Below are 24,695 nucleotides of genomic sequence, written 5' to 3' on the forward strand. Positions count from 1 at the left end.
ACAAAAGATGCCTTCCATTAGATTGTTTATTACTACAATTTTTGATTGAGTAAATCATTTAGTTTCGATAGTATTTAATCGATTGTTGTTTGTATATGTTTATAAAACAGATGTTTATAAAAAATGCTTAAGGAGAGATTATTGTAAATATTTCGAAGTAATTTAGCAGTTAGAATAAAATATACCTTTCTTCCTTATCCGGCTAAGTAAATCTTTAATTTGATTTTTCCAAATGACCAACCCAACCAATTCTTCCCTACGGCCTTCTGCCTAAACGGTACTCTTGTGGCTCCAGGGCTCCAGGTTTAGCAAAATATTAAAGATGAACATATTGGATAAAGGAAACTGATATTTTTATTCATAACTGTTCTTCCCTAAGGAAGAACTTCTTAATATTTACATAACACTCTCCTTTAGCAAGGAGTCTATTCCCTTACACACATTTTAGTTACAAAAGAAAAGTTGGAAAGGAAAGGATACGAGAGATGGGATAAAGAAAAAAAAATTAGGTTACAATGCACTCTCTTGGGTTTGGTTTTCTGAAAACAAAATCATTTTAGTATCAAAATCTAGTTCCATAAGCTGGGAAACAAATCTTAATATAAAATCCAGCCGTTTAAAAAACAAAAAAAAACCTAAAGTTTCATCTAAAATCAGTATCAAAATCTAATACATAGTCAACTCTTACATGGTGTTTTCCTATCTATGTTCCCAATTCTAAATTCCAAATCAAGATCTTCCACGCTTTGCGATGAGCAAATGGTTTTCAGGCGAGATGTTAGATGGAACATATTTGACAAGCTTGGATTCTAGTCCATATTCCCTCAGCCACATAAACCTCCCTGCATCAATAATATCTTTGCACATAAACCCTAGCGCAGCCCGCTCTGCAACAGACATATTAATATCTCCACAGATATTCTTAACATTTTCCCTGCCAAACACAAACAGAATACAGTCATCACTTCAAATAAAGTAACAGGCCAGTCACTTCATAATATCTTAAAAATCCAATTAATGATTACGTGTTTGTATCAGCAACGTCTGAACTATGGTCTGCGTCTACGGCCCAGCTGGTAAACCATGTAATTGCATGGAAATCGTCTTTCGTAATCCCTAAATTTAAGAAAAAATCTTTATCTGCACGCCAGCAAGCATTTAGGGTTACTTTCATGAGACATATAACAAACTTAAATTAAATAAAGGTCGGGATACGGGTTTTACTGATATAATGCTTCCATTGGCAGAGATGGTGGCAACAAGTTGCTATAGAAAGTCCTCTAAAGTATGATTTGGCTGCACCTTCCCCAACGCAACATCTTAAGGTCATATCTGCCAAAATTAAAAAATGGATGTTGGGACTTCATTAACCAATAAAACAATTGATATAATTTTACTATAACTAATTGATATAATTTTACTGTAACTAAATAGAGACATTACCTGTCGCAGGTCCACACAGATGTTTTCCGATCGCCAAATAAGGTACTCCTTGTAATGCCACGATTGCATTCAAATTTAAGTCCTCAACTGAAATATAAATTAAAATTAAATACTACACACTTGAAAATTAAATTAAAATTTAGTACTCAGCTACAACATATACATTACATCCGAAAAAACATCTGTTTGCCACTTTTCCATACGTCACTAACCATCGTTTGATCTTTCTTGTAAAACTAAAAGTGATTGTAACTTTTGCTTCAAGATGTTCCATATTAAGCAACATTTTCTTTCATTAAACAAATTGACTCAATGTCTCAATCATTATCATCACATAATGTTAACACCATCTTTTGTTACTAATAAAAAGGGTAGATGCACGGTACCCCCGACCGCGGAAGTGATCCCACTTCCCAAGCTAGCGACCTGACAACGCTGCCTGGCGGCGAAACCCCTACCAACTCGAGAGGAACTGAAGAGCCTCGGTTCAGCCAGGATTTGAACCCGTGACCTTACAGGGTCCTCGAGCCGGATTAAAGAGGGGGTCGGTGGCCACTGGGGTGACACACAATTATATGTTTTTAGCAAGTTAAGTGTTAAGTCAACATGACAGTTCATACGGAAAATGGACCATGCATACATAAACAAGCAACATCAATAGAACTGCTAAACATTTCACTAGCATCTGTTATAGACACGAGTCCGTGAAAACGAGTCATTTTCATTATCTTGCGTTAATGTTATAGATCTATACTCTTTAAAATGGATAGCATGTTGACTACGGGTCTACGACTGACTTTTAAAAGGTAATTAACCAATAAGTATTCAACCATCAAAATCCTAATATTGAGACGATACACAAATACATAATACCATAAACTACAGTCCTAGTGTTCATAACCCAGGTGCTTAAAAGTTAACTGTATTATATTTTGTCAGGTACCGTATGCATTCAATATTTCACTGCAAGTAAATAAAGATCTCATCGTATGTTTTCATTTCACAGCTAATGTATCATGCATGCTCTTCTGTTCCAGGAGTATAACAATACGAAAAGATAAAGCAATGCTTTATAAGAATAACAATTAAAGCTTGGACCAAATCCTTACTGTCAATTCTCAACCGCTCTAATATCAAGCTCTCTTTCTGTCGCAAGCTTCGATCAGCCTAAAGATAGATACTTAGTGTTAGATATGACAGTTATCAGTTATCTCGATATGCAATTTAGAAAACAAAAAGATGATGTTTGAATACCAACTTCACTGACCTTAAGTTTATATGATTTCCGTTCAACCAAAAAGACTTTTGAGACGCCATAACAGTCCGCTAGCATTTGTGTCAGGTACCCCCTCCCTGCTCCAAACTCAACAACTGCAGGAGAATCACTAGAATCTGCAGATGAAGTGTCACATTGAAGTTGTTCTCCAATACTAGACGACTTCAATGCTCCAAGCTTCTCCAAGTTTCCAAGAATTGATGCCTGCTGGATAACATGCTTTTCTTGAAATGGTATTTTCCTGAAACTCGATTAATTAAATAAAAAAGAACATATGGATTCCTATTTCCTACAATGAAAAACCATAACAGAAAGGTACTTCTATATTTCATTAGATCAAATAATTCATAGAAAGGAATGCACAGAACAACTCATAAGTGACCCGTGAAAAGTTTCGAAACAAATTAAAAGAAAATGAAAGTGAGAGAACATTTTTCCAAAGACTTCTCACTAAAGTGGGTATCCCGTGTCCGCTTTGTTGATATGCCTTAACTGTGTTAACAACGTAGCATCAAAGTTATGGCACTGCCAAATTATAGCATTTATTCAGTGTTAGCACACTCAAATCTATAAGGGCTTCTATCGGAGTTAGACTAGCATATTAAACTTTGGTATTTTACCAAATATATATTTAGGTGTGGCAAGAGGCAAGTAGCCGTTTTAGGTGTGTTTTCTTCCTTGGTAGTGTAAAAACCATAGTCACATAAATCGCTCAGACTCCCACAAATTCCGTATTGGTTCGTTTTGTACCAAATCGCTTCTGGTACTTGACTTCAATATAATGGTACGCTGTTCCAATTCGATTTTGCAATCGATCCGATGATGGTGGGTTCTGTGATTTGGATCGTTTATCAAGGCAATCCGCTACACTATAATACGCGACTGGTACGTTCTAATCAAATCATAATTGACTTCTAAAATAGGGATAGGGGCACTATTATAGGAAAGTTTGTTATTTGTGGAATGAATCGTCGACCGAATTGGGCTAGGATATGGCGGGAATCAACAGGCGGGAATTCGACGTCTAGATTAGGATTTTAAAACTTTATGTTTATATTTTTCTATTTGCTAACATGAATATTGGATTTTGATAATTTGGATTTATGAAATTAGTAATTTTTGTTTTAATTTGTGTTTACTGAACCGGTCGGAATGGTACACTGTACCAAATCGTATGGGATCGTACCGAAATGAACCTACCCCCCTCCGAACCGAATTCGTCCTAACTAGCGAAATGCGAACCCGAACTGCGTACCCGAACCGGAGCGTACCACGAATTAGGTGACTATGGTAAAAACTCATGTTCACTCAAATAAGTGCCCCGGTACTTTTGTTCAAACATTGCAGGTACTGACTACCACATAAATCAAGTACATAGTTTCTGTAAAAGCAATTAAAGAATAATGTGGTTACGAAGTTTCTTGTGAATTAGGGCTTGTAGCAGAAGTCTACATCACGTATTTTTGCAACATTCATCATGAAATAGATACACGTCCCTCAGGGAATCGCTTACAAACACTAGTATATGTTGTATATATTCTTAATCAACCTGAGCATAAATTTACAGTAGTCATTTAATACATCTTCTCTAGATTAATTTCGATCAAAATATTCGAGACTTGTAACTAAAAGCACATTATCATAAGTAACAACACATACACAGGAAATCAATCGGTGTTTTGTTGTGTGGCATACCAGTCAATAGCGCGGTTAATCCAAATCTTACACGCATCCGGATCAGTGTAAGACTCTAGAATATCCTTACATATCTCAGCATGAACAGATTTAATCTTTTCAATTAGCTTGATAAATTGAGGAGCAGTCATGGAATGCACAGCCATCCGCTTGGACTCCGAGCTGACACCTTCTTCTTCTTCTTCTTGACCGCCTCCATTAATACCTTTTAGATAAAAAGGTTGAAGAGACAACGAGTTCTGATGTTTAAGCAACGGGCACCGCTTAAGGTGAGACTCAAGGTTTGACTCCAATACAGAACTGATCCATCACATAATATATAATCTAATTAGGGAAATTGAGAATCATCATGTTATGGTGGATAGTAAAGAGTGAAGACTTACTGAGATGGATCGATTGAGCATAGAATCCAGACGTCATCGGATCTTTTGGAGTGATTACCGCAGAATCTGGATTGGATTAGAGATGTGATTAGTTAATAATAGCTAATGGTTAATGAATGAGTATTTGTTGTTAAGCTGCTTACTCGGAATTAGAGAGCGGCGGAATTGCACAGAATCTCTTCTTCTTCGGCAGCCAAAACTTGCAACGAGTCGCCATTCGCTCCTGAACCCTAAAAGGTGTGTCGCCGGTGGCCGCCGCCGCCACAAGAGAAACCTGGAGGACAAAATTACATCATGTAACCACATTGTAAAGGGGAGAATATTAAATCAACAATATGTGTATTTGCAAAGGGATGATGATGATGATATGTACTCCTCCTACCTTCGGCCTTCCTGCACCAAGCTCGCTGCACTGAAGAAATTTGTAAACTGTATACAAGAGTTGAAGGGAATTTAGACGTCAGAGCTGGAGCTAGGGTGTTCAAAAATATCCCAATCCGAAAATTCAATTCGAACTATCCGATATCCGAATCCAAAATATCTGAAGATTCCGAAATTTCAGAGGTAGTGATTTTGAAAATTTTCGGATATTTCGGATATATGAAATATCCGAAAATTTAATTTTTTTTTTATCGGATATCCGAATATCCAAAAATATCCGAAACTATCCGAAATATCCAAAAAATATCCGAAAATTTATATTCGGATATCTAAAACTATCCGGAATATCCGGTTCGGAATATTAAAAAAATAATAAAGAAACAAAAATTAAATAACTAATGGATATTCGGATATCCGATTTACTATCCGATCGGATATCCATATCCGAACTTCGGATGGATTCGGATAGTGAAATCAGGTATCCGAAAATTTCGGATATCCAGTTTTGAACACCCCTAGTCAGAGCATTCTTTCAAACCTTAAAACATGTGAGAGAGTTTAGTTATAGGATAAATTACACTTTTCGTCATTTATGTTTGTATCATATTGCAGTGGACACCCTTTAATTTCAATAATTATAGTCACGATTCTTTATTTATAAAACCAATTACACCAGACGTCCTTTAACACTAACCAGGTTAAATTTATCAAGTTAGTCTGACCATGACACCATGTGCACTGCACATGAGGGCAATTTAGACATTTTACCTATTTACTTAAAGAAAAAAAAAACTTAATTTAAAAGGATTTAAAAGAACTAAATTACCCTACATCTCTAAAATCATCACATGCACTATTTCTACTCTCTCTCTCTCTAAAAAAACCACACACTTTACTATCTCTCTCTAAAAACACTATGTTCTCTCTTTAAGGCCAGTATCACCAGCACTACGGCCCACCACCTTAGATCGGAAACCCTCCCTCGGATCTAAATCCCTCATATAAGTTCATTTCATCTTTCGCAACACACACACACACTCGCTTAAAACGAAGGAGTTGATGACGAATAGGTTTGTGGCGGTTATAGACAACGGTGGGAGAGGTTGATACCAATGTTAAGGTTCGTGGTGGTGGGAGAGATTGACAATGATGGTAAGAGCTCCGATTTGGTGGTGGTGGCGGTTGGTTGAAGTTAGATAGAGAAAGCGAGAGAGCGATAATAGGTAGGGGTTATGTACAGATCTGGTCAGAAGACTTCATCTGAGTTAATTTTATCATCAGACTTCTGTCAACAAATGTGGGTGCCGTCAGAACTTCTTACTCAAGTACTTCTTTCTCTCTCTCTCTCTCTAGCTCAAATATGGGTGGGTGTTGTGAAGATTTCGTTCATCGGCTAAATCGAGCAACTCCGGATGTGTTTCTACAATTAGGGCTCGAGATCTGGAAAATATTTTGTTCTTGAAGTCAAATTTTGGCGGTGGAAGTTTGATTGAAACTCTAGTTCGAATATTGTGCCTGCTGGGATTGATTGTTGGGGTTTGGAGTGGAGATTAGTGATGAAGATTTGAGGAGATTCATTTGCAGTGGGTGGTTATGGTGGTTTGGGTTTTGATGGTGAAAAAGATAATAAGTTGAATGCGGTGAGTGTGCCTTTATAACAGGGAAGAAACTATGTAGTTAATATCTCGATATATCAACCAATATTCAGTGATATATCGGTTATCGGTCCCTTGCCGAGATAGTGGTACAAAATATCTATCACACCCCAACCGATGGCGGAATCATCGGGGCGCGGCACTAGGCGAACCAGATTGCTCAAGAGAATCCATAACAACTATTAAATGGCAATATTTAAAAGGTTAATTGTCCCATACCAATCAACAAACATTCCACAAACAATTATTACAGACAGCGTGTTCTCAAAAGCAAAACAAGTCCGACAACCTAGATTTCTATTAGTGGAGTTTCTAGACTGCCTATCTTGATTTCCAGCATAGCATAACATCAACCTGTCACATACGTTAAAATAAAGTCAATACATAAAATGTAAAGGTGAGTACACAAGTTTGCATAGCATATAGTAGTGAAAGCGTTTACGCATAACCAACATGTATCACATAACGGGTGAATCAAGTAACTATAACACAATGATTACAAGTTAACCACAAGACTGCGTTGTAGAGTATGCGCGACACATGTTCAGCGAACATGTGAAGTAAAGTGATCTGATCCCTAACAACCCCTGTCCGCGACAGGTGCTGAGCCCAAGCTATAGTATTATCGTTGCTAGAGGCTGTATAGTGTAACACTGTGTAAGCATAGTACAAGCATTCATAGATCACGTATAACATGCTAGAGCGGTTAGCGTTATAAAGTGTTTGCGTTGTGTGTTGTGTTTTGATATCGATAATGTATGTAACACCCAAAAGTGCGTTAAAAGAAAATGGGTTCGAGTATACTCACAGTGTGTGTTTAAACAAGTAAACACAAACTTGATTGGATTGAAGGGAGCGCGTTGAGTTAGCCTGAGCATGGAAACAGAAGCATAAGTCGTTGAACAGTGCGTGAACAGAATGTCGGATCACAGTTGTACACAGGCTTTTATGTGTCAAGACAGCACTCTGATGGTCATCCGAGTGGATGGTCATCCGAGCGGATGATGTGTTTGTTTGTAAAATTGTTAAAGTTTGAAGTTTAGTCAAATCGTTTAAACATTGGAAATTATCAAGGGACAGGTCACCTGGTCGGATGGTCATTCGATCGGATGGTCATCCGATCAGATGGCCATTCGAGTGGGCGAGCTGTTATTTGAAAAATTACAAGTTTTCCAATAAAATTTGAAGTTTAACGGACACGGCGTGACGACGTGTCAAACAACGGGGATACACCAAGCCCAGCTCATTTGATCGGATGGTCTCACAGCCCATTCGGTCAAACTTACTGTTCTTGATGAAGATCCATGTTCAACCCGTTAATCGGTCCATCTCTCCGGTGGAAATCCGTTTTCAAGTCGGCTTTCGACTAAGGAACGAGTAGAGAGTGTGAATGAGTCCAGATTCCATCGGTTTTGTGTAGAAAGTTGAAGAAAAGTTTGAAAACAGATGAAGAGTGTTGAAATCTTGTTTAGATTAAGTTAAAAAGTGTGAAATCTCCTAGATCTAGAACCAATCTCGATCAAATGGTATTCCTTAACCGTTTGCCGAAGCAAAACAGGTGGAAACCACCTTCAAGAGGTCCGAATCAGTGATTTCAGAGAAAAAGCAAGTGTTTGTGCCTGATTTTGATGGAGAAGATGATGTAGAAGTGTTTAGTGATAGGATTGTACAAGATTTGAGGAGAAATACTTATGAAATAGCCTTGAATCGCGTGTAAAAGTGATTGAGAGCAACTTGAGTGCGGGTGATCGGATGGAGATGTCAAATCAGTGAAAGGGAGGTGTACGGCGGTATTTATAGGGTGAGAGTGAGGGTTAAGTCGGTGGAGAGTCCATTCGGACAGCCGAGTTGCGTTTGTTAGTTTTCCAACTTTCGTTTCGTGTGTTAAGCGTTGCGTTGCGTTTAATCGAGTTGCGAGTGAGCGTTTGAGCGTGTAAGCTTGTGTTGAGATAACCACATAACATTAAACAAATAATCACACAATTAACACACACCTAATAACTAAAATGCATAAAAGTAAATCCGCGTTTCGAGTTTGCGTTGCGTTTGCGTTGAGTTTGCGTTGCGATGGCGTTTAGTCTAAACAAGCGATGTAACATGCGATAAAATGCGTTAAGTAGTAAGCGTTATAATAAGCGTTTAAATGTCATAACTGCATTTTGAATAAACGTTGTAATAAGCGTTTAATAGTGCGTTGTAAAATATAGTTTAAACCCATTGCGTCAATCGAAATCTCGAGTGTACAAGCGATAGCGAAAGCAAAGATAGTGACACGTAACGATCCGAAAAGTCGGGTTGTTACAGCCTCCCTACTTTAAGAAATTTCGTCCCGAAATTGAGGAGCAGGCGTAGCAAAGAGTTGTGGATATTTAGCTTTCATATCACTTTCGAGTTCCCAAGTGAACTCGGCGCCGCGTTTGCCTTCCCAGCGAACCTTCACTATAGGAATGCGAGAGCGTCGAAGTTTCTTGGTCTTTCGATCAATGATCTCTACTGGCTTTTCCACAAAGTGTAGAGTTTCGTTCACTTGCAAATCCTCGAGGGGGACATGCAGGTTTTCTTCAGCTAGGCACTTCTTGAGGTTCGAAACGTGGAAAGTGGGATGTACGTTGCTAAGTTCTTCCAGTAATTCGAGTCGGAAGGCTACTTTGCCAATTCTTTTCAGAATCTTAAAGGGACCCACGTATCGTGGCGCTAGCTTTCCTTTCTTGCCGAATCGGATCACCCCCTTTCAAGGTGAAACCTTTAGGAGTACGTGATCACCAACTTCGAACTCAAGGGGCTTGCGGCGTTTATCGGCGTAACTCTTTTGACGACTCCGAGCTTTCAAGAGAGTGTCTTGTATCTGAAGGATCTTGTCAGTCGTTTCTTGTAATAACTCAAGACCGGTGATTTGAGCGTCTCCGATCTCGTGCCATACAATAGGCGATCGACATTTTCTACCATATAATGCCTCAAATGGTGCCATTCGAATACTAGCGTGATAACTGTTGTTGTACGAAAATTCTACTAAAGGTAAATGCAAATCATAATTAACAACAAAATCTATAACGCATGAACGAATCATGTCTTCAAGGGTGCGAATCGTGCGCTAAGTCTGACCGTCGGTCTGGGGATGGAATGCCGTACTGAGATTTAGAGTAGTACCGAGAGCGGATTGAAATGTCTCCCAAAGACGTGAGGTAAATCGACCATCGTGGTCAGAGATGATGTCACGAGGTGTCCCATGTCGACAAATGACTTCGTCGGTATAGATTCGTGCTAATCGTTCTACCTTGTAATCTTATCGTATCGGTAAAAAGTGGGCGGATTTCGTAAGACGATCAACGATAACCCAAATGCTATCGTGACCTGATGGCGTGCAAGGGAGTTTCGTAATAAAGTCCATAGCTACACTCTCCTATTTCCACATCGGGATCTCGGGTTGTACGAGTAATCTAGAGGGTCGTTGATGTCCGGCCTTAATTTTCGAGTAAGTTGGGCACTTCGAAACGTAGAGATCGATATCTTTCTTCATTCCTGGCCACCAATACCTGACACGAAGGTCCTGGTACATTTTGTCGGCATCAGAATGAATGGAATATCGGGATTTGTGGGCTTCAGTCGGCAAAATCTCTCGGAGATTATTGCTACTAGGAATCCAAATTCGGTCGAGATAGTGAAAAATACCATTCGGTTTATTCACTAGTTGGTTTTTGGTTCCGAGTATCCTTTCTTCCTTCAGGGTATTCTCGAGAAAACATGCGTGTTGAGCGTCGCGAATCAGGGCTTCGAGGTCGTGTTGGGCTTGAACATTACGAACACTATGTAAATAGCTTCGTCGGCTAAGTGCATCGGCAACAACGTTTGCTTTGCCTGGGTGGTAGCGTATCTCACAATCGTAGTCGTTGAGAAGTTCAACCCATCTGCGTTGGCGCATATTCAGCTCTTTCTGGTTCAAGATGTGTTGTAGGCTCTTATGGTCGGTGAAGACCGTACACTTGGTACCATACAGGTAGTGTCGCCAAATCTTTAACGCAAAAACAACTGCACCGAGTTTGAGATCGTGGGTTGTGTAGTTCTTCTCGTGGACTTTGAGTTGGCGAGACGCGTAAGCGATAACTTTGTCTCGTTGCATAAGAACACAACGAAGACCTAGGTTGGAGGCATCGCAATAAACAACAAAGTCGTCGTTTCTATCGGGTAGCGCGAGTACGGGAGCGTTGCAAAGCATAAGCTTGAGAGTTTGAAAGGCATCCTCCTATTCGGTTCCCCAAACAAAAGGTTTGTCTTTGTGCGTTAGAGAGGTGAGAGGAATGGCGATTTTAGAGAAATCAGCGATAAATAGACGGTAATAACCCGCCAATCCGAGAAAAGAACGAACTTCGGACGGGGTTTTTGGTGTAATCCAACTCTTAATTGCTTCAATCTTCGCGGGATCGACGTGAATACCTTGACTGTTGACGATGTGACCGAGGAATTGAACTTTCTCGAGCCAAAATTCACACTTGGAGAACTTGGCATAGAGGCGATTCCCTTGGAGAAGCTCGAGAACTAAACGAAGATGCTGTGCGTGTTCGGCTTTCGACTTCGAATAGATAAGGATATCATCGATAAACACGATGACGAAGCGATCGAGAAAGGGTTTACATACACGGGTCATCAAATCCATGAAGACCGTGGGGGCGTTTGTGAAACCAAAAGGCATGACCACGAATTCGTAATGGCCATAACGGGTATGAAAAGCGGTTTTACGGATGTCTTGCTCCTGAATTCGCAGTTGATGGTAAACAGAACGTAAATCGATCTTAGAGAAATACGTAGCGCCTTGCAGTTGATCAAATAAATCGTCGATTCGGGGTAAGGGATACCGATTCTTAATAGTAAGCTTTTTGAGTTTCCTATAATCGATGCACATTCGGAATGATCCATCCTTCTTTTTCACGAAAAAGGACAGGTGCGCCCCATGGCGATGTGCTAGGGTGTATGAAGCCTTTATCAATCCTGGAGTTGACTAGAGAGTTCACGCATTTCGTACGGAGCGAGACGATAAGGGGCTTTAGCGACAGTGTTAGCTCCAGGAATAAGGTCGATACGAAAGTCGATATCACGAGTCGGGGGTAAACCGGGTAAATCGTCAGGAAAGACATTAGGAAAATCACGAACCACAAGTACTTTTTCCATTGGCTTTTTTTCCTTCTCTGCTACTACGATATGAGCTAAGAAAGCCAAGTATTCCTTGCGAAAATACTTGCTTGCTTGGATGCACGACATAAGTTTCAGTTCTTTCGAGGATACTTCGCCATAAACACAGAGTTGGTCGCCATTAGAAAGAGAGAAACGAATCATCTTTTCGAAACAAACAACTTCAGCATGATTTTCACGAAGAAAATCCATGCCTACTATGATATCGAAACTACCAAGTTGTATCGGAATGAGATTGATCGGAAAAATGTGATTGTTGAGTTCAAGAGTACAATCACGGAGAACAGAACTGATGGTGATGGTTCTTCCGGTGGCAATTTCTACGTCGAACGTCGTTGGGAGGTTAGCGCGTTTACGGTTAGGAGTTTTTCGAATTCAAACGACACAAAATAGTTATCGGCTCCAGTATCAAATAAACACGAAGCATAAATACTGTTAATAAGGAACGTACCATTGACAACATTGTTGTCAGTCTGAGCCTAGCGGGCGTTGATGTTGAAGGTTCTTCCGCGGGCTGCTTGTGGCTGCTGCTGCTGTTGTGGTTGTTGTTGCGGTGGTTGCTGCTGCGGTTCTTGTTTCACCAGCCTCAATGGGCAGACATTAGCAAAATGATTTGGGTCACCACAAGAGTAGAAAGCTCGTGCATGAACAGCGGGCGCAAGAGCTGCTTGGTTGACCTGAGGAGCGGGGAGTGGAGCTGGCGGTGCTGGAAGAGCTTGAGCTTGCTGACGTGGGCCTGAACGATAGTGAACGGTAAAATGCCCATAAATGTTGCAGTTGGCACAGAAACGATAACTCACCCCTGCAGGATGATGGTAGGTGCAAGTAGGGCCTAGAGGATGAACACCAGTATACGCACGCTTAGCAGGCGGTGCGTTGGTGACAGTAGCTTGGCGGTTCTGGTTGTTGGGTTGTACGGGAACAGCGTTGAGAGGAGTGGCGGAAGTAGCGTAGTTCTTGTTGTTGTTACCCTTGCGCTTGCGATCTGACGTGAAGACTTTAAAACTTGTGATGCTGCAGGGTCGGTAGCGGGAGTAGCGGTGACTTTAAAAACACTTTCTGGTTATTTTACTTATTGTTTTGTTTCTCATTGTTTTACTTTAAAACCCTTTAATTTAATTAAAAAACATAATAAAACAAAATTAATATAAAAGTAAATTGTTACTTTAGCCCCTACAGTTTGGGCGGTTTAACTCTATTGGCTTAAAAAGGATTTCTTTGATATATAACCCCTTAATGTTCATTTTTTTTTTTTTTACTTTTTTAGCCCCTGAAACTAACCGTGATAATTTTTATGTTAAGTGTAAAGGGAGTTACGTCATTTTACTTTTGAGGGACTATATATGTAAAAAGTAAATAGGAATTTTATAGATAATAATTGTATAGCAATTAACTCTATGTTTTATATTTGTTTATAATTGTATAATATCTATACTATATAATAAAAGAAACCTGTTTTGGGACACTTGTCATTCACTCATTTAATTGATTAAAATTATTAATAATACTAATAATAATAATAATATTTAATCTAAATTAATACAAATTTTTATTATTAATAATATTTAATCAAATCTAACATCTAATCTAATACAAATTTTTGTTATCAATAAGATTTAATCAAATCTAATAAGAATTCATATCAAATAATTAAAAAAATCCACCTAACATCATGAATGTTTATGTTAAGTTCGATTAATTAATTTTTTCAACAATCACTATTATCTTTATTATTCAGTACGGTTAACCAATTATAATCATACAACCTCCCACCTATTCAATCATATCATTTTTCAATCTTATATTAACTAAATAAATAAAGATTAATATTCAATCTTATCCTACTTTAAATATAAAAAAATCCGTTAGTTCAGATTAATATTCAATCTTATCCTACTTTAAATATAAAAAAATCCGTTAGCTTTTTTAAATATATTTTTTTATTATTTGGTATATAAAATCATATTTATTCAACCCATGTAATACACGGGGGTTTTTAAAAATATAACTTTTTTTATTATTTGGTAAACAATATTACATTTATTCAACCCGTGTAATACAATGGTTTTAAAGATATAATTTTTTTATTATTTGGTATATAATATTACATTTATTCAACCCGTACAATACATATAGTTCTTATAGATATAACTTATTTTATTATTTAATATATAAAATTACATTTCTTCAACCCGTGCAATAAAAGAGGCTTTTAAAAAGATAATGTTTTATTATTTGGTATATAAAGTTCATTTATTTAACCCGTGTAATACACGGGGTTATAACCTAGTGTTAATATATCCGATTTCAAAACATCTAACGGATCTAGTATAGGTTTCGTGTAATTAGACTTATGTTACCTAATATCGTACTCATCCCAAATACATGGAAAAGTCCTATCGGTCAGTAAAAATTGGTTACTTAGAGGCAATGTTTTAAAAACCGGTAAATACCGGTATTACCGTTTCCAGATGTAAATCCGGCACGAAACACCCCGATAAATAAGTGAAACACCATAAGGTTTGTACCGGCGGCAAAATCCGGTATACCGGTTTGAAACGTAATACCGGTACCGGCCCAGAGTTATTTTAATTTGGGTTGTTACTTATTTTTATTATATATGTTACTTGTCTAACATAATTTTTATATATTATGATTATTCGTAACTAAAAGTTCTTATTTAATATTGTATGAAACGAAAATAGTTGATTTATTCAACACTCAAATGGCTTAAACATATTGTATGCTTTCATTTAAAAGAGCTTGTTGAAAAATTGAATGATTTTTTATTATCTTTTGGATTATTTTTTATTATGGATTTACTTTTGGATCGTCTATTTTAATATGTAATCATGCATTCTTTGATTAACTTTTGAGTTGATGTTGTAATTTATAAAGTTATAGAGTTAGCTAGTCAACCCGGTTGAACCGCTTGGTACAACCTGGTTGAACCATTTTTTAGCTTAATCCGGTTTGATTTAAAAACCGGTTTTTAAAACAGTGCTTAGAGGGCTGAAAAGTAATCTTAAAAATTTGATTATGGTTAAGACATAGATATATATAGTTAGTTAACCCAAAGGATGGGGATAGAGCAAAATCAAAAGCGCAAAACCAGCAACTTGTTGGTTTACCAATAGCCATTCACATAGGAAAAACAAATAACTAAATCATGTTTGGTTCAAATCAATCATCAAAAAACAAGCGATCCATCTTAAATCCTAGATTACAGGATTAACGTTAATTCAGGATACATACAACATACATACATACATCCGCCCTCAAACATTTCCATTTCTCCCTCTAATCAAGGATATAGGGAGAAGTAACAAACCACCACACCCATGGCTGCTAGTAAGATCCTCATATCCGTTATATCCTTGCTCTTGGTGGTCGGTTGCGTCCTCGGGGTCGTTTTGTTGATCGTCAAAAGCGGAAAGGATGAGAATATTAGCACTAGCACCAAAACAGCCGAGAGCATATGCAAGCCAACCGAGTACAAAGAGGCTTGCAACAAGGCGGTCGAAGAGGTGGCCAAAAACTCCTCCGCCACCCATGAGGACTACATCCTTGCCTCCATCCGTGCCACCGCGGACGAGCTGCAAAAGTCCCTTAAAAAGGCCTCCGAGGCCAAGAAAGATTTGGGCGACGACAAAAAGGAATCCAAAAGGGACCTCGAGTCGTGTGAGAAAATGATAGGATACGCATCGGATGAGCTCCAGCAGGTTCTTAAGGTTGTAGCCGAGACCGAAGCAGTCTCGTTAGCCGAACAAATTGACCCTATTTTAGTTTGGTTGACCGCGATTCGATCATACCAGACGACATGTGTGGACGAGATTCAAGATAAAAAACTTAAAAAAGACATGCAAAAAGGATTGGAAACTTCTAATGAGCTAACCTTCAACGCACAAAAGATTGTGTATAATGTGCTTGATATCCTTAAAGACATCGGAGTCGATTTAAGTGAGGTAAAAGTCCCATCCACCGGACAACGCAGGCTTCTCGACGAGGTTGATGAACTGGACCACCACGGTTTTCCGTCGTGGGTCCCTAGTGTTGACCGGAAGCTTCTAGGAGCCAAAAAAGGCGGTGGCGGTGGTGGTAAAAAGCAAAAACCAAATGGCCAAGGGTTGTTCAAAACTCCACCGCCGCCACCTCTTCCACCGAACCCCGTACCCAACGCCATCGTGGCTCAAGACGGTAGCGGGAAGTTTAAGAGCATCAAACAAGCTTTGGCTGCTTACCCGCCGAATCATCAAGGAAGATACATAATCTACATTAAAGCCGGTACTTACAGCGAGGGACAAATCATCGTAGACAAAAATCAAAACAATGTGTATATGTATGGTGATGGCCGTGCGAAGACCATAATAACCGGGAACTTAAACTTTGCGATCGCAAAGATTGGAACCTCGCAAACCGCAACAGTGGTTGCGCTTGGAGAACGGTTCATGGCTAAGGGAATAACGTTCAGAAACACAATCGGGCCAGCTGGACACCAAGCAGTTGCATTCCGATCGCAGTCTCCTCACACGGTTATGATGGATTGCAGCTTCGAGGGTTACCAGGACACGTTATACTACCATGCACACGAACAGTTCTACAAGAATTGTGCCATATCAGGAACCGTTGACTTTATATTCGGGGTGGGTCGGGCTTTTATCCAGGACTGTGATATACTCGTTCGAAAACCGGAAGCGAATCAAGGCAACATGGTAACAGCAGATGGAAGGATGAAAATGGAAGAAACGGGAGGGGTGGTGCTTCATAACTGTAAGATCATGGCAGCACCGGAGTTGGCTCCTGTGAAGGCGCAATTTCCAACCTACCTAGGACGACCATGGAAACCTGCAGCGACGTCGGTGATCATGATGTGTGATATCGGAGATTTGATCAAGCCAGAAGGGTGGACGACTTGGGAGTCGCCTGAGGGGAAGAATAACCACCTGTCTTGTATGTTTAGAGAGTATAATAACAGGGGTCCAGGTGCCAACTTAGCAGGTAGAGTCAAATGGTCTGGTTTTAAGGTCATTGCAAATGAGAAGGAAGCACTTGGTTTTACAGCTGGCACGTTCTTATTGGGAGGAACTTGGCTACCTCAAAGCGGTGTACCGGCTAAACTCGGGTTATGATTCAGTGATTCGTTAGAAGACTTCCATGTCAAGTAACATCTTTTAAAGTACAAATGTAACCAAATCCATGTGTGTCAAATGTTAGTGTTGTAAGTTGTAATAGTTTGGTGTACCCCTAAGTTATTTTTCTTAAAGGAGACCATTTTTTGGGGATTAATGTTGGGAGTTAGGATTTTAATCATTTATAATACAAGTCTTCACAAGATAGAATGGAAATATAGTGTTTGAAATTGTTTCCGTTTAAATAAGAACAGGTTTTCGAACTAGTTTTAGTTTAACTATAGACAAAAGATGCTACAATTACAAGAGGACTCTTAACATAATATGATAGCAATGCATATTGTTTAATGAAAGACTCGAGGGTCGAGGCCAAAGGCTTACATCTGCTTCTCATTTGCGACCACCCTATCATGAAAGTATCAGCTTATTCAGAAATTTCTCGACCATTAATCAATCAATCCAAGAACCAAATGAAGAGGGTAGCATATGAAAATTAATTTACTTTTCTTTTCTTTTCTTTTTATGATGGAAATATATCTTCATGCTTTAAAAGAAAAGATAGGGGGCAACCACCTTATAAAAGAGCGAGGAAACATTGACGTTTTCGCTTTCACAATCAGAAGATATAGCCCGTAACATGGAAGGTGAAACAAAGCAATGCCGAAATACCTGAAGGTTGTATAAGGTCTATCAGACTATGATATATAACAAACAATATCCATACAAAATATCAATAGATGCAGCATACCACATAGGAGCCCATGGAGTGGCAAGTTCAAGGAAAGGATAAGGCCACCTGAAATGGCCAATTTTAATTTATAAACGAAAAAAAAAAAAACGGGTTCTGTAACTTGTAAGTAGGGAGAGTGAACTCACCATGTAAGGCAACACGCATGCATAACCCACTGGAAAGTTATATAGGTTGCGCTCCATAAGACAAAGTATGTTAACCCGTGCCAAGAGAATTGCTGCAACATGAAATGGAGATTGGCCATAACATAACACGAAAAATTATAAACATATTGAAATTCACTGAAAATTAAATGTTTATGAAACTAATTACTTACTAAACTGTTGAGAGCAGAATCGATGAGGAGAAAAACAGCATTAAGGGAATGCATGCAACCAATCAACTGCCATAACGATCGAGAATACATGAGTAAAGCTAACTTTAAATATTAATCACAGGTTATCAACAGGGAAAGCTCTGAATAAAACAGCATTATACAACTTTCTTTTGTTGTGAGCAACAATAAGATACTATTAGAAACCAACCAGGGTAAGCTTGAAGTCATCACCAGTCTGAAACGGGAGTAATAGGCCCCAAAATACGATATCTGTAAGCACAACAGCACCTGCACAAGTCTGATGTCACACACTAACAATCAGCTTAAACAGTTAAAAAAAAAAACCCTAAGCTGTAGGAATATTAACCACTCTGGTCAATGGTCATGGATATAACTTATAAGAATGTGATAGGAAGATTACGTGATAGATATTCTGCATAAGATTTCCCCAAAACCCGGATTCCTGATTAAATTGCATTTGCGGCTTGATGGAAACCTCGTTATCTTTCACCGTGGTATCTTCAACAGAGCTAGAATCTTTTTTCAGAAACTTATCTCTCTCATGATTTGGAATTGGATGGGAATGCTCATTAAAGAGCATCCAGCAGCCACGAGCAGATATGATGGTCGCAAGCTACATATAATTAGCAATGCATAAAGAATTGATATGCTAAGCTGCATGCTCATTCAAGATTTTTAGGCAAGATATTGAGCTTTATAGTTCTATCAAACATGCCAAAATCAAATGGTGTCATCCTTTATAAAGAACATGATGGATGACTAGAAACATGTTCAACAATGTATTAACTTCGCCTAAAGTGTGAGTTTGTCCATTATTTACAAGAATGTATTTGGTGTGCTTCGATACTGCATCAATTACCATTGGCATATTTGAGCAATTCTTTTGAGAGTAAGGGGCTGTTTGTTTACCTCTTAATGAGGCTCTTAATGGTAGACCTCTTACTGGTTCAACACTTAATGTTCAAACTGTTTGTTTCACGAGCAGATGTCTGAATGGTTCAGACATTTGCCTCTGAATGGTTAAGCATTATACAAAATCTGAATGGTTAAGACCTCTAATCTGAATTGGTCAGACATTTGCCTCTGAACGGTTAAGCATTATACAGGCTCTTAATGGTTCAGACCTCTTACTGGTTTAACACTTAACCAATCAAATTTTGCCAAACAGCCCCTGAGCATAAAAAAAGCCATCTACTTAAACTCCAGTTTTAAACAAAAACAGCTATCTTTCGAAAATCAAATTATTTTAATCATAAATGTACTTGAAGATCTCCCTCTTCACGATACATGAGCCTTCTTGATGCCCCCTAAGTAGGCATTAAGTGATAAATGATTTAGGGGCCATTTGTTTCATCTCTTAATGGGCTCTTAATGGTTCAGACCTCTTATTGGTTCAACACTTACTGGTTCAGACTGTTTGTTTCGTGAGCAGATGTCTGAATGGTTTAGACATTTACCTCTGAATGGTTAAATATTATATTGGCTCTTAATGGTTTAGACTTCTTACTGGTTCAACACTTACCCATTCAGAAGTTGCCAAACAGCCCCTTAGACGTATAAACTTAAAAATTCTTGAAAATACATTTAAAACAGTTCAACTAGGCCTAACCCGGTGAATTTTGACCAGTTCCCAATAGCTTTCTACAAAATGCCATTTTGCATTTTGCTCTTATTGAAGTCACATATTTCTATAAAATGCCTATTTTGCTCTTATTGAAGTCACATGTTTCTCATGTAACTTCCACTTTTAAGTACTTTTTTAATACCCATACGAGATCTATCATCATCTTCTTCAAAAGTCAAAATCCTAAAACTGATCTCTTCCACTGAATCTTGTGCAATTTTCAAACTATAACTGAAACTAAATCTTTAAAACTATAATTGAAAACACCACAAACTTAAAATTCAATGATCAGGCAAGCGAATTGACGTACCGCAAAGTAGATTGTGACCAGTAAAAAGGTCCACCTACAGATTCGATTATAAAACGACATTAGAGTGTAAATCATCATCGATGCAATTAAGTAGAGAAAAATGAAAATGAAATTGAAACAGATATGGTATAGTATACTGACTGTGTGTAGAAAAAGAAGACAAAGGGGCCTAATCCAATAACAGTGAGATATAAGAAATAGGTCATGGAAACGAAGGCGAAAAGGCGGTAGAGAAGAAGGCAGACAGGGTGGAGGTTCCGCCAGTAAGGCATCCATAGATGATGATGATGATTGTTGGCAGGTGTGTTGTTGTGTTTAGTGATGATGAATCTTATGGAGGTGAGAGTGGGGAGAAGGATGATGAGAGCAGAGACAAGTACTTGCCATTGAAGCCAGTAGTCTAAGCCCAACCCCCCACTCCCCATGACCGGTGGAATTTCTTCAGAAGACGGTTCAGGATGATGTTGTGGGGGTCGTTTTATCGAATTCCATGAAGTTCAATTAGTGTGTTTCAAAGCACACAGGCTGAAAAGGTTGTTAGGTGTTGTAAACAACCATCTACTAGCAACTAGCAACTAGCAACTAGCAACGTATACAGAAAAGAGAATATACAAATGTCATTATATACAGGCTCTTGTATTAGTACAAAAGTAACTAAAAATATAGGAGTTATAGAGGTGGATAGTCACTACATAATGGATGCACTAAAAGGATAGGAGTTATAGATGTGGATAGTCACCACATAATGGATACATTCATAACACTCCGTCTTGACTATCCACATGATATACTATTTTTTAATACGCTTGGTGATGCTGCCTCGTTAAAAACCTTGCTAGGAAAACTCAGTGGGACAAAACCTCAGCTAAGGGAAAAAGCGTGCAGCGTGCATTTTCTCCCTCTGATACTTTTGGACCAGATATGTTTCCTCACTAAAAACCTTTACTAAAAAAACCCAATGGGACAAAACTTAGTCAAGGGAAAAAGAGTGCAACTTGAATAAGTCTCCCCCTCATTTTAACATGTATCCTTTAAGTGACGTGTGTCCATCTTCCTTGAAAGTCGAATAAAGCCTTTGTAGCGAATGATTTGTTGCTTGATCCCTTAATGTGCAATCCTTTATGTTGAGCAATGTTGTATAATCTTCTAACGAGACTTTAGGTGCCTCTTTCCAAAAATTATCATATGTTCATGACTGTGTTTCGTTACATTCCTGCATCTACAAGACTAACCAAACTTGTTTTGATGGGTTAGTAAAATATAATCAAATATCGTTTATACCTGAAATGTTTCTTTGAACTCATTCCAGTGTCTCTTCGCTTGACACAGGTTATATTATGACAATAAGCTCAAGTGAAAGATATTATAACCATACATAGCTAGCAAAACATATTAATGCACTTATGCATTTAACGACGGTACTTCTAGAATGAGAATCTCTACTTTGATAGGAGTTGATAATAGGCATTTCTTATAAGGCTATGTGTTATGGGGCTTGGTTGGGGGCTTGGATGAAGAAAAAGTGCCGCCACGTAGGTGACACATATGCACACTTTTTTCTCACTCAGAATTGCCCAAAAGAGGTGTGATGGTAGGGGCTTTGTTAAGAGGTGTGATGGTAGGGGCTTTTTCTCACTTAACTTTACAAATGAATTTTTATGACACCAACCAACAATCAACAATATTAATTTAATACTTTTGCAGCACCTTTTCAGCACCTTTTGTGCACATAATGCCGTGGCTAGCCCCAACTAATTTGCCCAAAGCCCCAATTTACTCTAAGGTGTTATGGTGTATTTGGGCTTTGTTTGATGTGGCATACCAACTGTAACACCTCGAAAAATTCCGTCCAATAATGTCTTGACACGTGTCATAAGGTTCCGTTATGTGAAAACATACCTTAGAGGGACTAAAAGTGACAAACAGTGAAAACTATGGAACGTAAGGGTCCAAAGTGTCAACAATGGATAAATAGGCTCTATGATAACCCTACATAATGTTTATAACCTTATACGGATGGTTCATGGATCATACGACGCGGAAATTGCACAAAAGTGAAGTATTGCAAACTATAGGGGCCGAAAGTGTCAACATGTTTAATTTATACCTCTGAGTGAACTTTTGGCAGACCCGAAGCTTTGAGAAGCTAAAATATACTCACTAGAATATGTGGTTAAAATTTCGTGAAGTTTCGTCAACGTATGAGAAAGTTATGGCCAAAACCGTACTTGAAGGACTAAAAGCGTCAACGTCGAATTTCAGGGCTTTTCGGTTGAGCGCAAAATTTTCCGAGGACATTACCATGTTGGTAAAAGTCCTAAGGTTCTTAAAAACCAGGATTTAGGGTTTACGAGTCAAATTCAAGAGCCGAAACATTAATCGCGAAGACGGGGACCAAAACTGCCAAAATGTGGCAAAGTTTGACAGCAACAAAGGCCAGGCGGCCCGCCTGGACTGGCTTACGCGGGCCGCGACCCAGGCCCAGATGCAGAATTCGTAATTTCAGCTATTTGGGTCCGAAATTGAGTTGTAAACAGCTGGTTCTTGCCTCCTTTTGCTCCAATTAGATGCCATGCATGGCTATGGCTACAGTACCCTCGAATTTCCATCTTTAAATCAGATGTTTCATCAAATTCTTGGGCATTTGCATTTGATCAAGAACTCACTTCTCTCAAGAGCTCTCAAGAACCTTCAAGGCAGACTTTCTGGAGTTAATCTGAACGCCAAGGCAGCATCCTAGTGTTCACTAAGCACCTATAGGACCTTGGTAAGCTTCTAATTCGTTCTCTAATCCGTTCTTGCTTTGATAATTGCTAAAAGTCAAACTGTTTGTTCATAAGCTTTGACTTTCTGATTAAACGGATTTCTTTCAGTCATTTCTCGAATTGAAACCTGATATATGTTGGTAATTATGTGGGAAACAAACCCTCTAAAGGGTATTATCTGAATCCCACTACATGCATGCTAATGGTCGAGTCAAACGTGATTCTAAAAAAGTCAACAAAAGTGATTTTTGAGAAAAATAGCTTAAATGGTAAAATAAATGACATGCAATCTGTTTGATCTTCATAGATAGCTTTATTATGAATATAAGAATGTATTTTACCACGATCAACTCGACAATCTATAGTATAGACACGAATCGGAACCGAAAGTCTTGTAAAACGATTATTTCGTAGACTATCGATTCGGATTCGTACATGCATGTTCGAGATCTGTATTGGAAAGTATTTGTGACTATTTTTATTTTAGTTAAACTTTCTGGAATTTTCGTTGATTAAGTCTATGCTTAGCCGATTAAATTGCATGTTTCCGATTATGCTTAAAAGTTGACTATTTTGCCCTTTTTGATATAAAACGTGATTTTTGGAAAAGTGAAAGGATAGAAATCTTTATTTCTAATATATAAACTTGCACCGAAAATTTCGGATCAGTTGGTGGTCCAGATTGTGAGTTATGGCCATTAGCGTAAAACTATATTATAAATTTACATAAACGGCCCTTTTCGTGTAGAACCCGTTTCTGGCCACGTTTTGATGCAAAACTTTTTACCAACTGATGTATTATAATATTCTGGGAATTTTGATGATTTTTAATCAATTTTTGGCTGAACGGATCCTAGATCGCCTAGTTATTTCGGGTTATGTCGGTTTAGACCGTTTAGGCCATAAAATGAGTTTTACACATTCTTTTGACCCGAAACCTTTTTCTACTGATTTTATAAGTTAAATAAATTATTTTAAGTATTCTGGAAATATAAAAATCTCAGATTTATTGTGAAAACCCAAAAACGCCCTTAAATCGCATTTTTAGCATTTTAAGCGCATAGTAAGCGTTATACTCGTTTTAAACATATAAGACTTATACCTACTGATGTAATTTGCATATTTTCATATAATAACAGTAAGTATAAGTATATGAACTCAGATTTCCAGTTTTGGCATTTTTAGCCCTTGTGAAATTACTAAAATACCCCTACGGTGCATAGTTTGGTTTTAAATGATAAATTTGATATATGGGTCATACCCTACTGATATAATATGTTATATTAAGTATATTTACTGTATGAACCAGACCCGAAACTCAGATTTCTAATTTTACTCTTTTATGATCTTTTAAATGACCAAAATGCCCTTCTAAGGCATAAATTGGGTTTAAAATTATTCCGGGCAATATAGAACATAACTTACTAATATAATATCATATTTTAAGCATATTATCTCAGGGAACTTGCATTTGACTCTTTTGGCTACCCGTAACGCCCTTATTGCATTCGGTTCGGTTTACGTAACTAGTTTGCGTAAATTGACCGAAACGGGTCAAACGATATCATTTTTATTTCAAAATCCGGAATGTATTTAGTATACCCATATTATACAAGTATTCAAACTTGTCGGGTCTAAATCACATTCTATCCGGTCTTTCGCTTAATCGTGCGTAAACCGTATCATTCTTAAAACTAACCGGTCAAAGCTTAGGCTTAAATAAAAGACCCGTTAGGAATCTAATAGGTTAATTATAAACCTT

The 24,695-nt window shown here is 38.3% G+C and overlaps 3 protein-coding genes across 4 annotated transcripts; 1 reads left to right on the forward strand and 2 right to left on the reverse strand.

Moving 5' to 3' along the window:
• Positions 1-530: 530 nt before the first annotated feature.
• LOC110899447 (tRNA:m(4)X modification enzyme TRM13) lies at positions 531-5,321 on the reverse strand. Its single transcript, XM_022146338.2, has 10 exons — positions 5,180-5,321; positions 4,941-5,071; positions 4,798-4,863; positions 4,415-4,714; positions 2,711-2,960; positions 2,553-2,610; positions 1,444-1,530; positions 1,225-1,332; positions 1,026-1,140; positions 531-934 (listed from the first exon to the last, which is right to left on the reverse strand). The coding sequence occupies exons 2-10, from the start codon at positions 5,012-5,014 to the stop codon at positions 730-732; spliced, it is 1,263 nt and encodes a 420-aa protein (XP_022002030.1). The 5' UTR covers positions 5,015-5,071; positions 5,180-5,321; the 3' UTR covers positions 531-729.
• A 10,013-nt stretch (positions 5,322-15,334) lies between these two features.
• On the forward strand, positions 15,335-17,146 carry LOC110899445 (pectinesterase-like). The gene has a single exon (XM_022146335.2). The coding sequence runs from the start codon at positions 15,359-15,361 to the stop codon at positions 17,144-17,146; it is 1,788 nt and encodes a 595-aa protein (XP_022002027.1). The 5' UTR covers positions 15,335-15,358.
• Positions 17,147-17,353: 207 nt separating this feature from the next.
• Positions 17,354-20,727, reverse strand: LOC110899446. 2 transcript variants are annotated; one of them, XM_022146337.2, is made up of 9 exons: positions 20,310-20,727; positions 20,169-20,202; positions 18,635-18,847; positions 18,422-18,511; positions 18,214-18,279; positions 18,023-18,114; positions 17,895-17,942; positions 17,720-17,815; positions 17,354-17,551 (listed from the first exon to the last, which is right to left on the reverse strand). In XM_022146337.2, the coding sequence occupies exons 1-9, from the start codon at positions 20,591-20,593 to the stop codon at positions 17,524-17,526; spliced, it is 951 nt and encodes a 316-aa protein (XP_022002029.1). In that variant the 5' UTR covers positions 20,594-20,727; the 3' UTR covers positions 17,354-17,523. The 2 variants fall into 2 exon arrangements, with proteins under 2 accessions (XP_022002029.1, XP_022002028.1); XM_022146336.2 differs by having other exon boundaries at positions 17,354-17,815.
• Between the last annotated feature and the right edge of the window lie 3,968 nt (positions 20,728-24,695).

The sequence above is a fragment of the Helianthus annuus genome, chromosome 4, assembly GCF_002127325.2.
Source record: "Helianthus annuus cultivar XRQ/B chromosome 4, HanXRQr2.0-SUNRISE, whole genome shotgun sequence".
In the NCBI taxonomy this organism is placed as follows: Eukaryota; Viridiplantae; Streptophyta; class Magnoliopsida; order Asterales; family Asteraceae; genus Helianthus; species Helianthus annuus.

Bases quoted from the DNA above. Each gene is read 5' to 3' on its own strand.
- LOC110899446 (XM_022146336.2), bottom strand. From the start codon at position 20,593: ATGGGGAGTGGGGGGTTGGGCTTAGACTACTGGCTTCAATGGCAAGTA. The intron at 18,280-18,421 runs GTTGGTTTCTAA...TCGTTATGGCAG, and splicing joins ATGACTTCAAGCTTACCCTG to TTGATTGGTTGCATGCATTC. The intron at 18,115-18,213 runs GTAAGTAATTAG...TTCATGTTGCAG, and splicing joins ATTCTGCTCTCAACAGTTTA to CAATTCTCTTGGCACGGGTT.
- LOC110899447 (XM_022146338.2), bottom strand. From the start codon at position 5,014: ATGGCGACTCGTTGCAAGTTTTGGCTGCCGAAGAAGAAGAGATTCTGT. The intron at 4,715-4,797 runs GTAAGTCTTCAC...GTGATGGATCAG, and splicing joins TGCTCAATCGATCCATCTCA to TTCTGTATTGGAGTCAAACC. The intron at 935-1,025 runs GTAATCATTAAT...TGTGTTTGGCAG, and splicing joins GACGTTGCTGATACAAACAC to GGAAAATGTTAAGAATATCT.
- LOC110899445 (XM_022146335.2), top strand. From the start codon at position 15,359: ATGGCTGCTAGTAAGATCCTCATATCCGTTATATCCTTGCTCTTGGTG.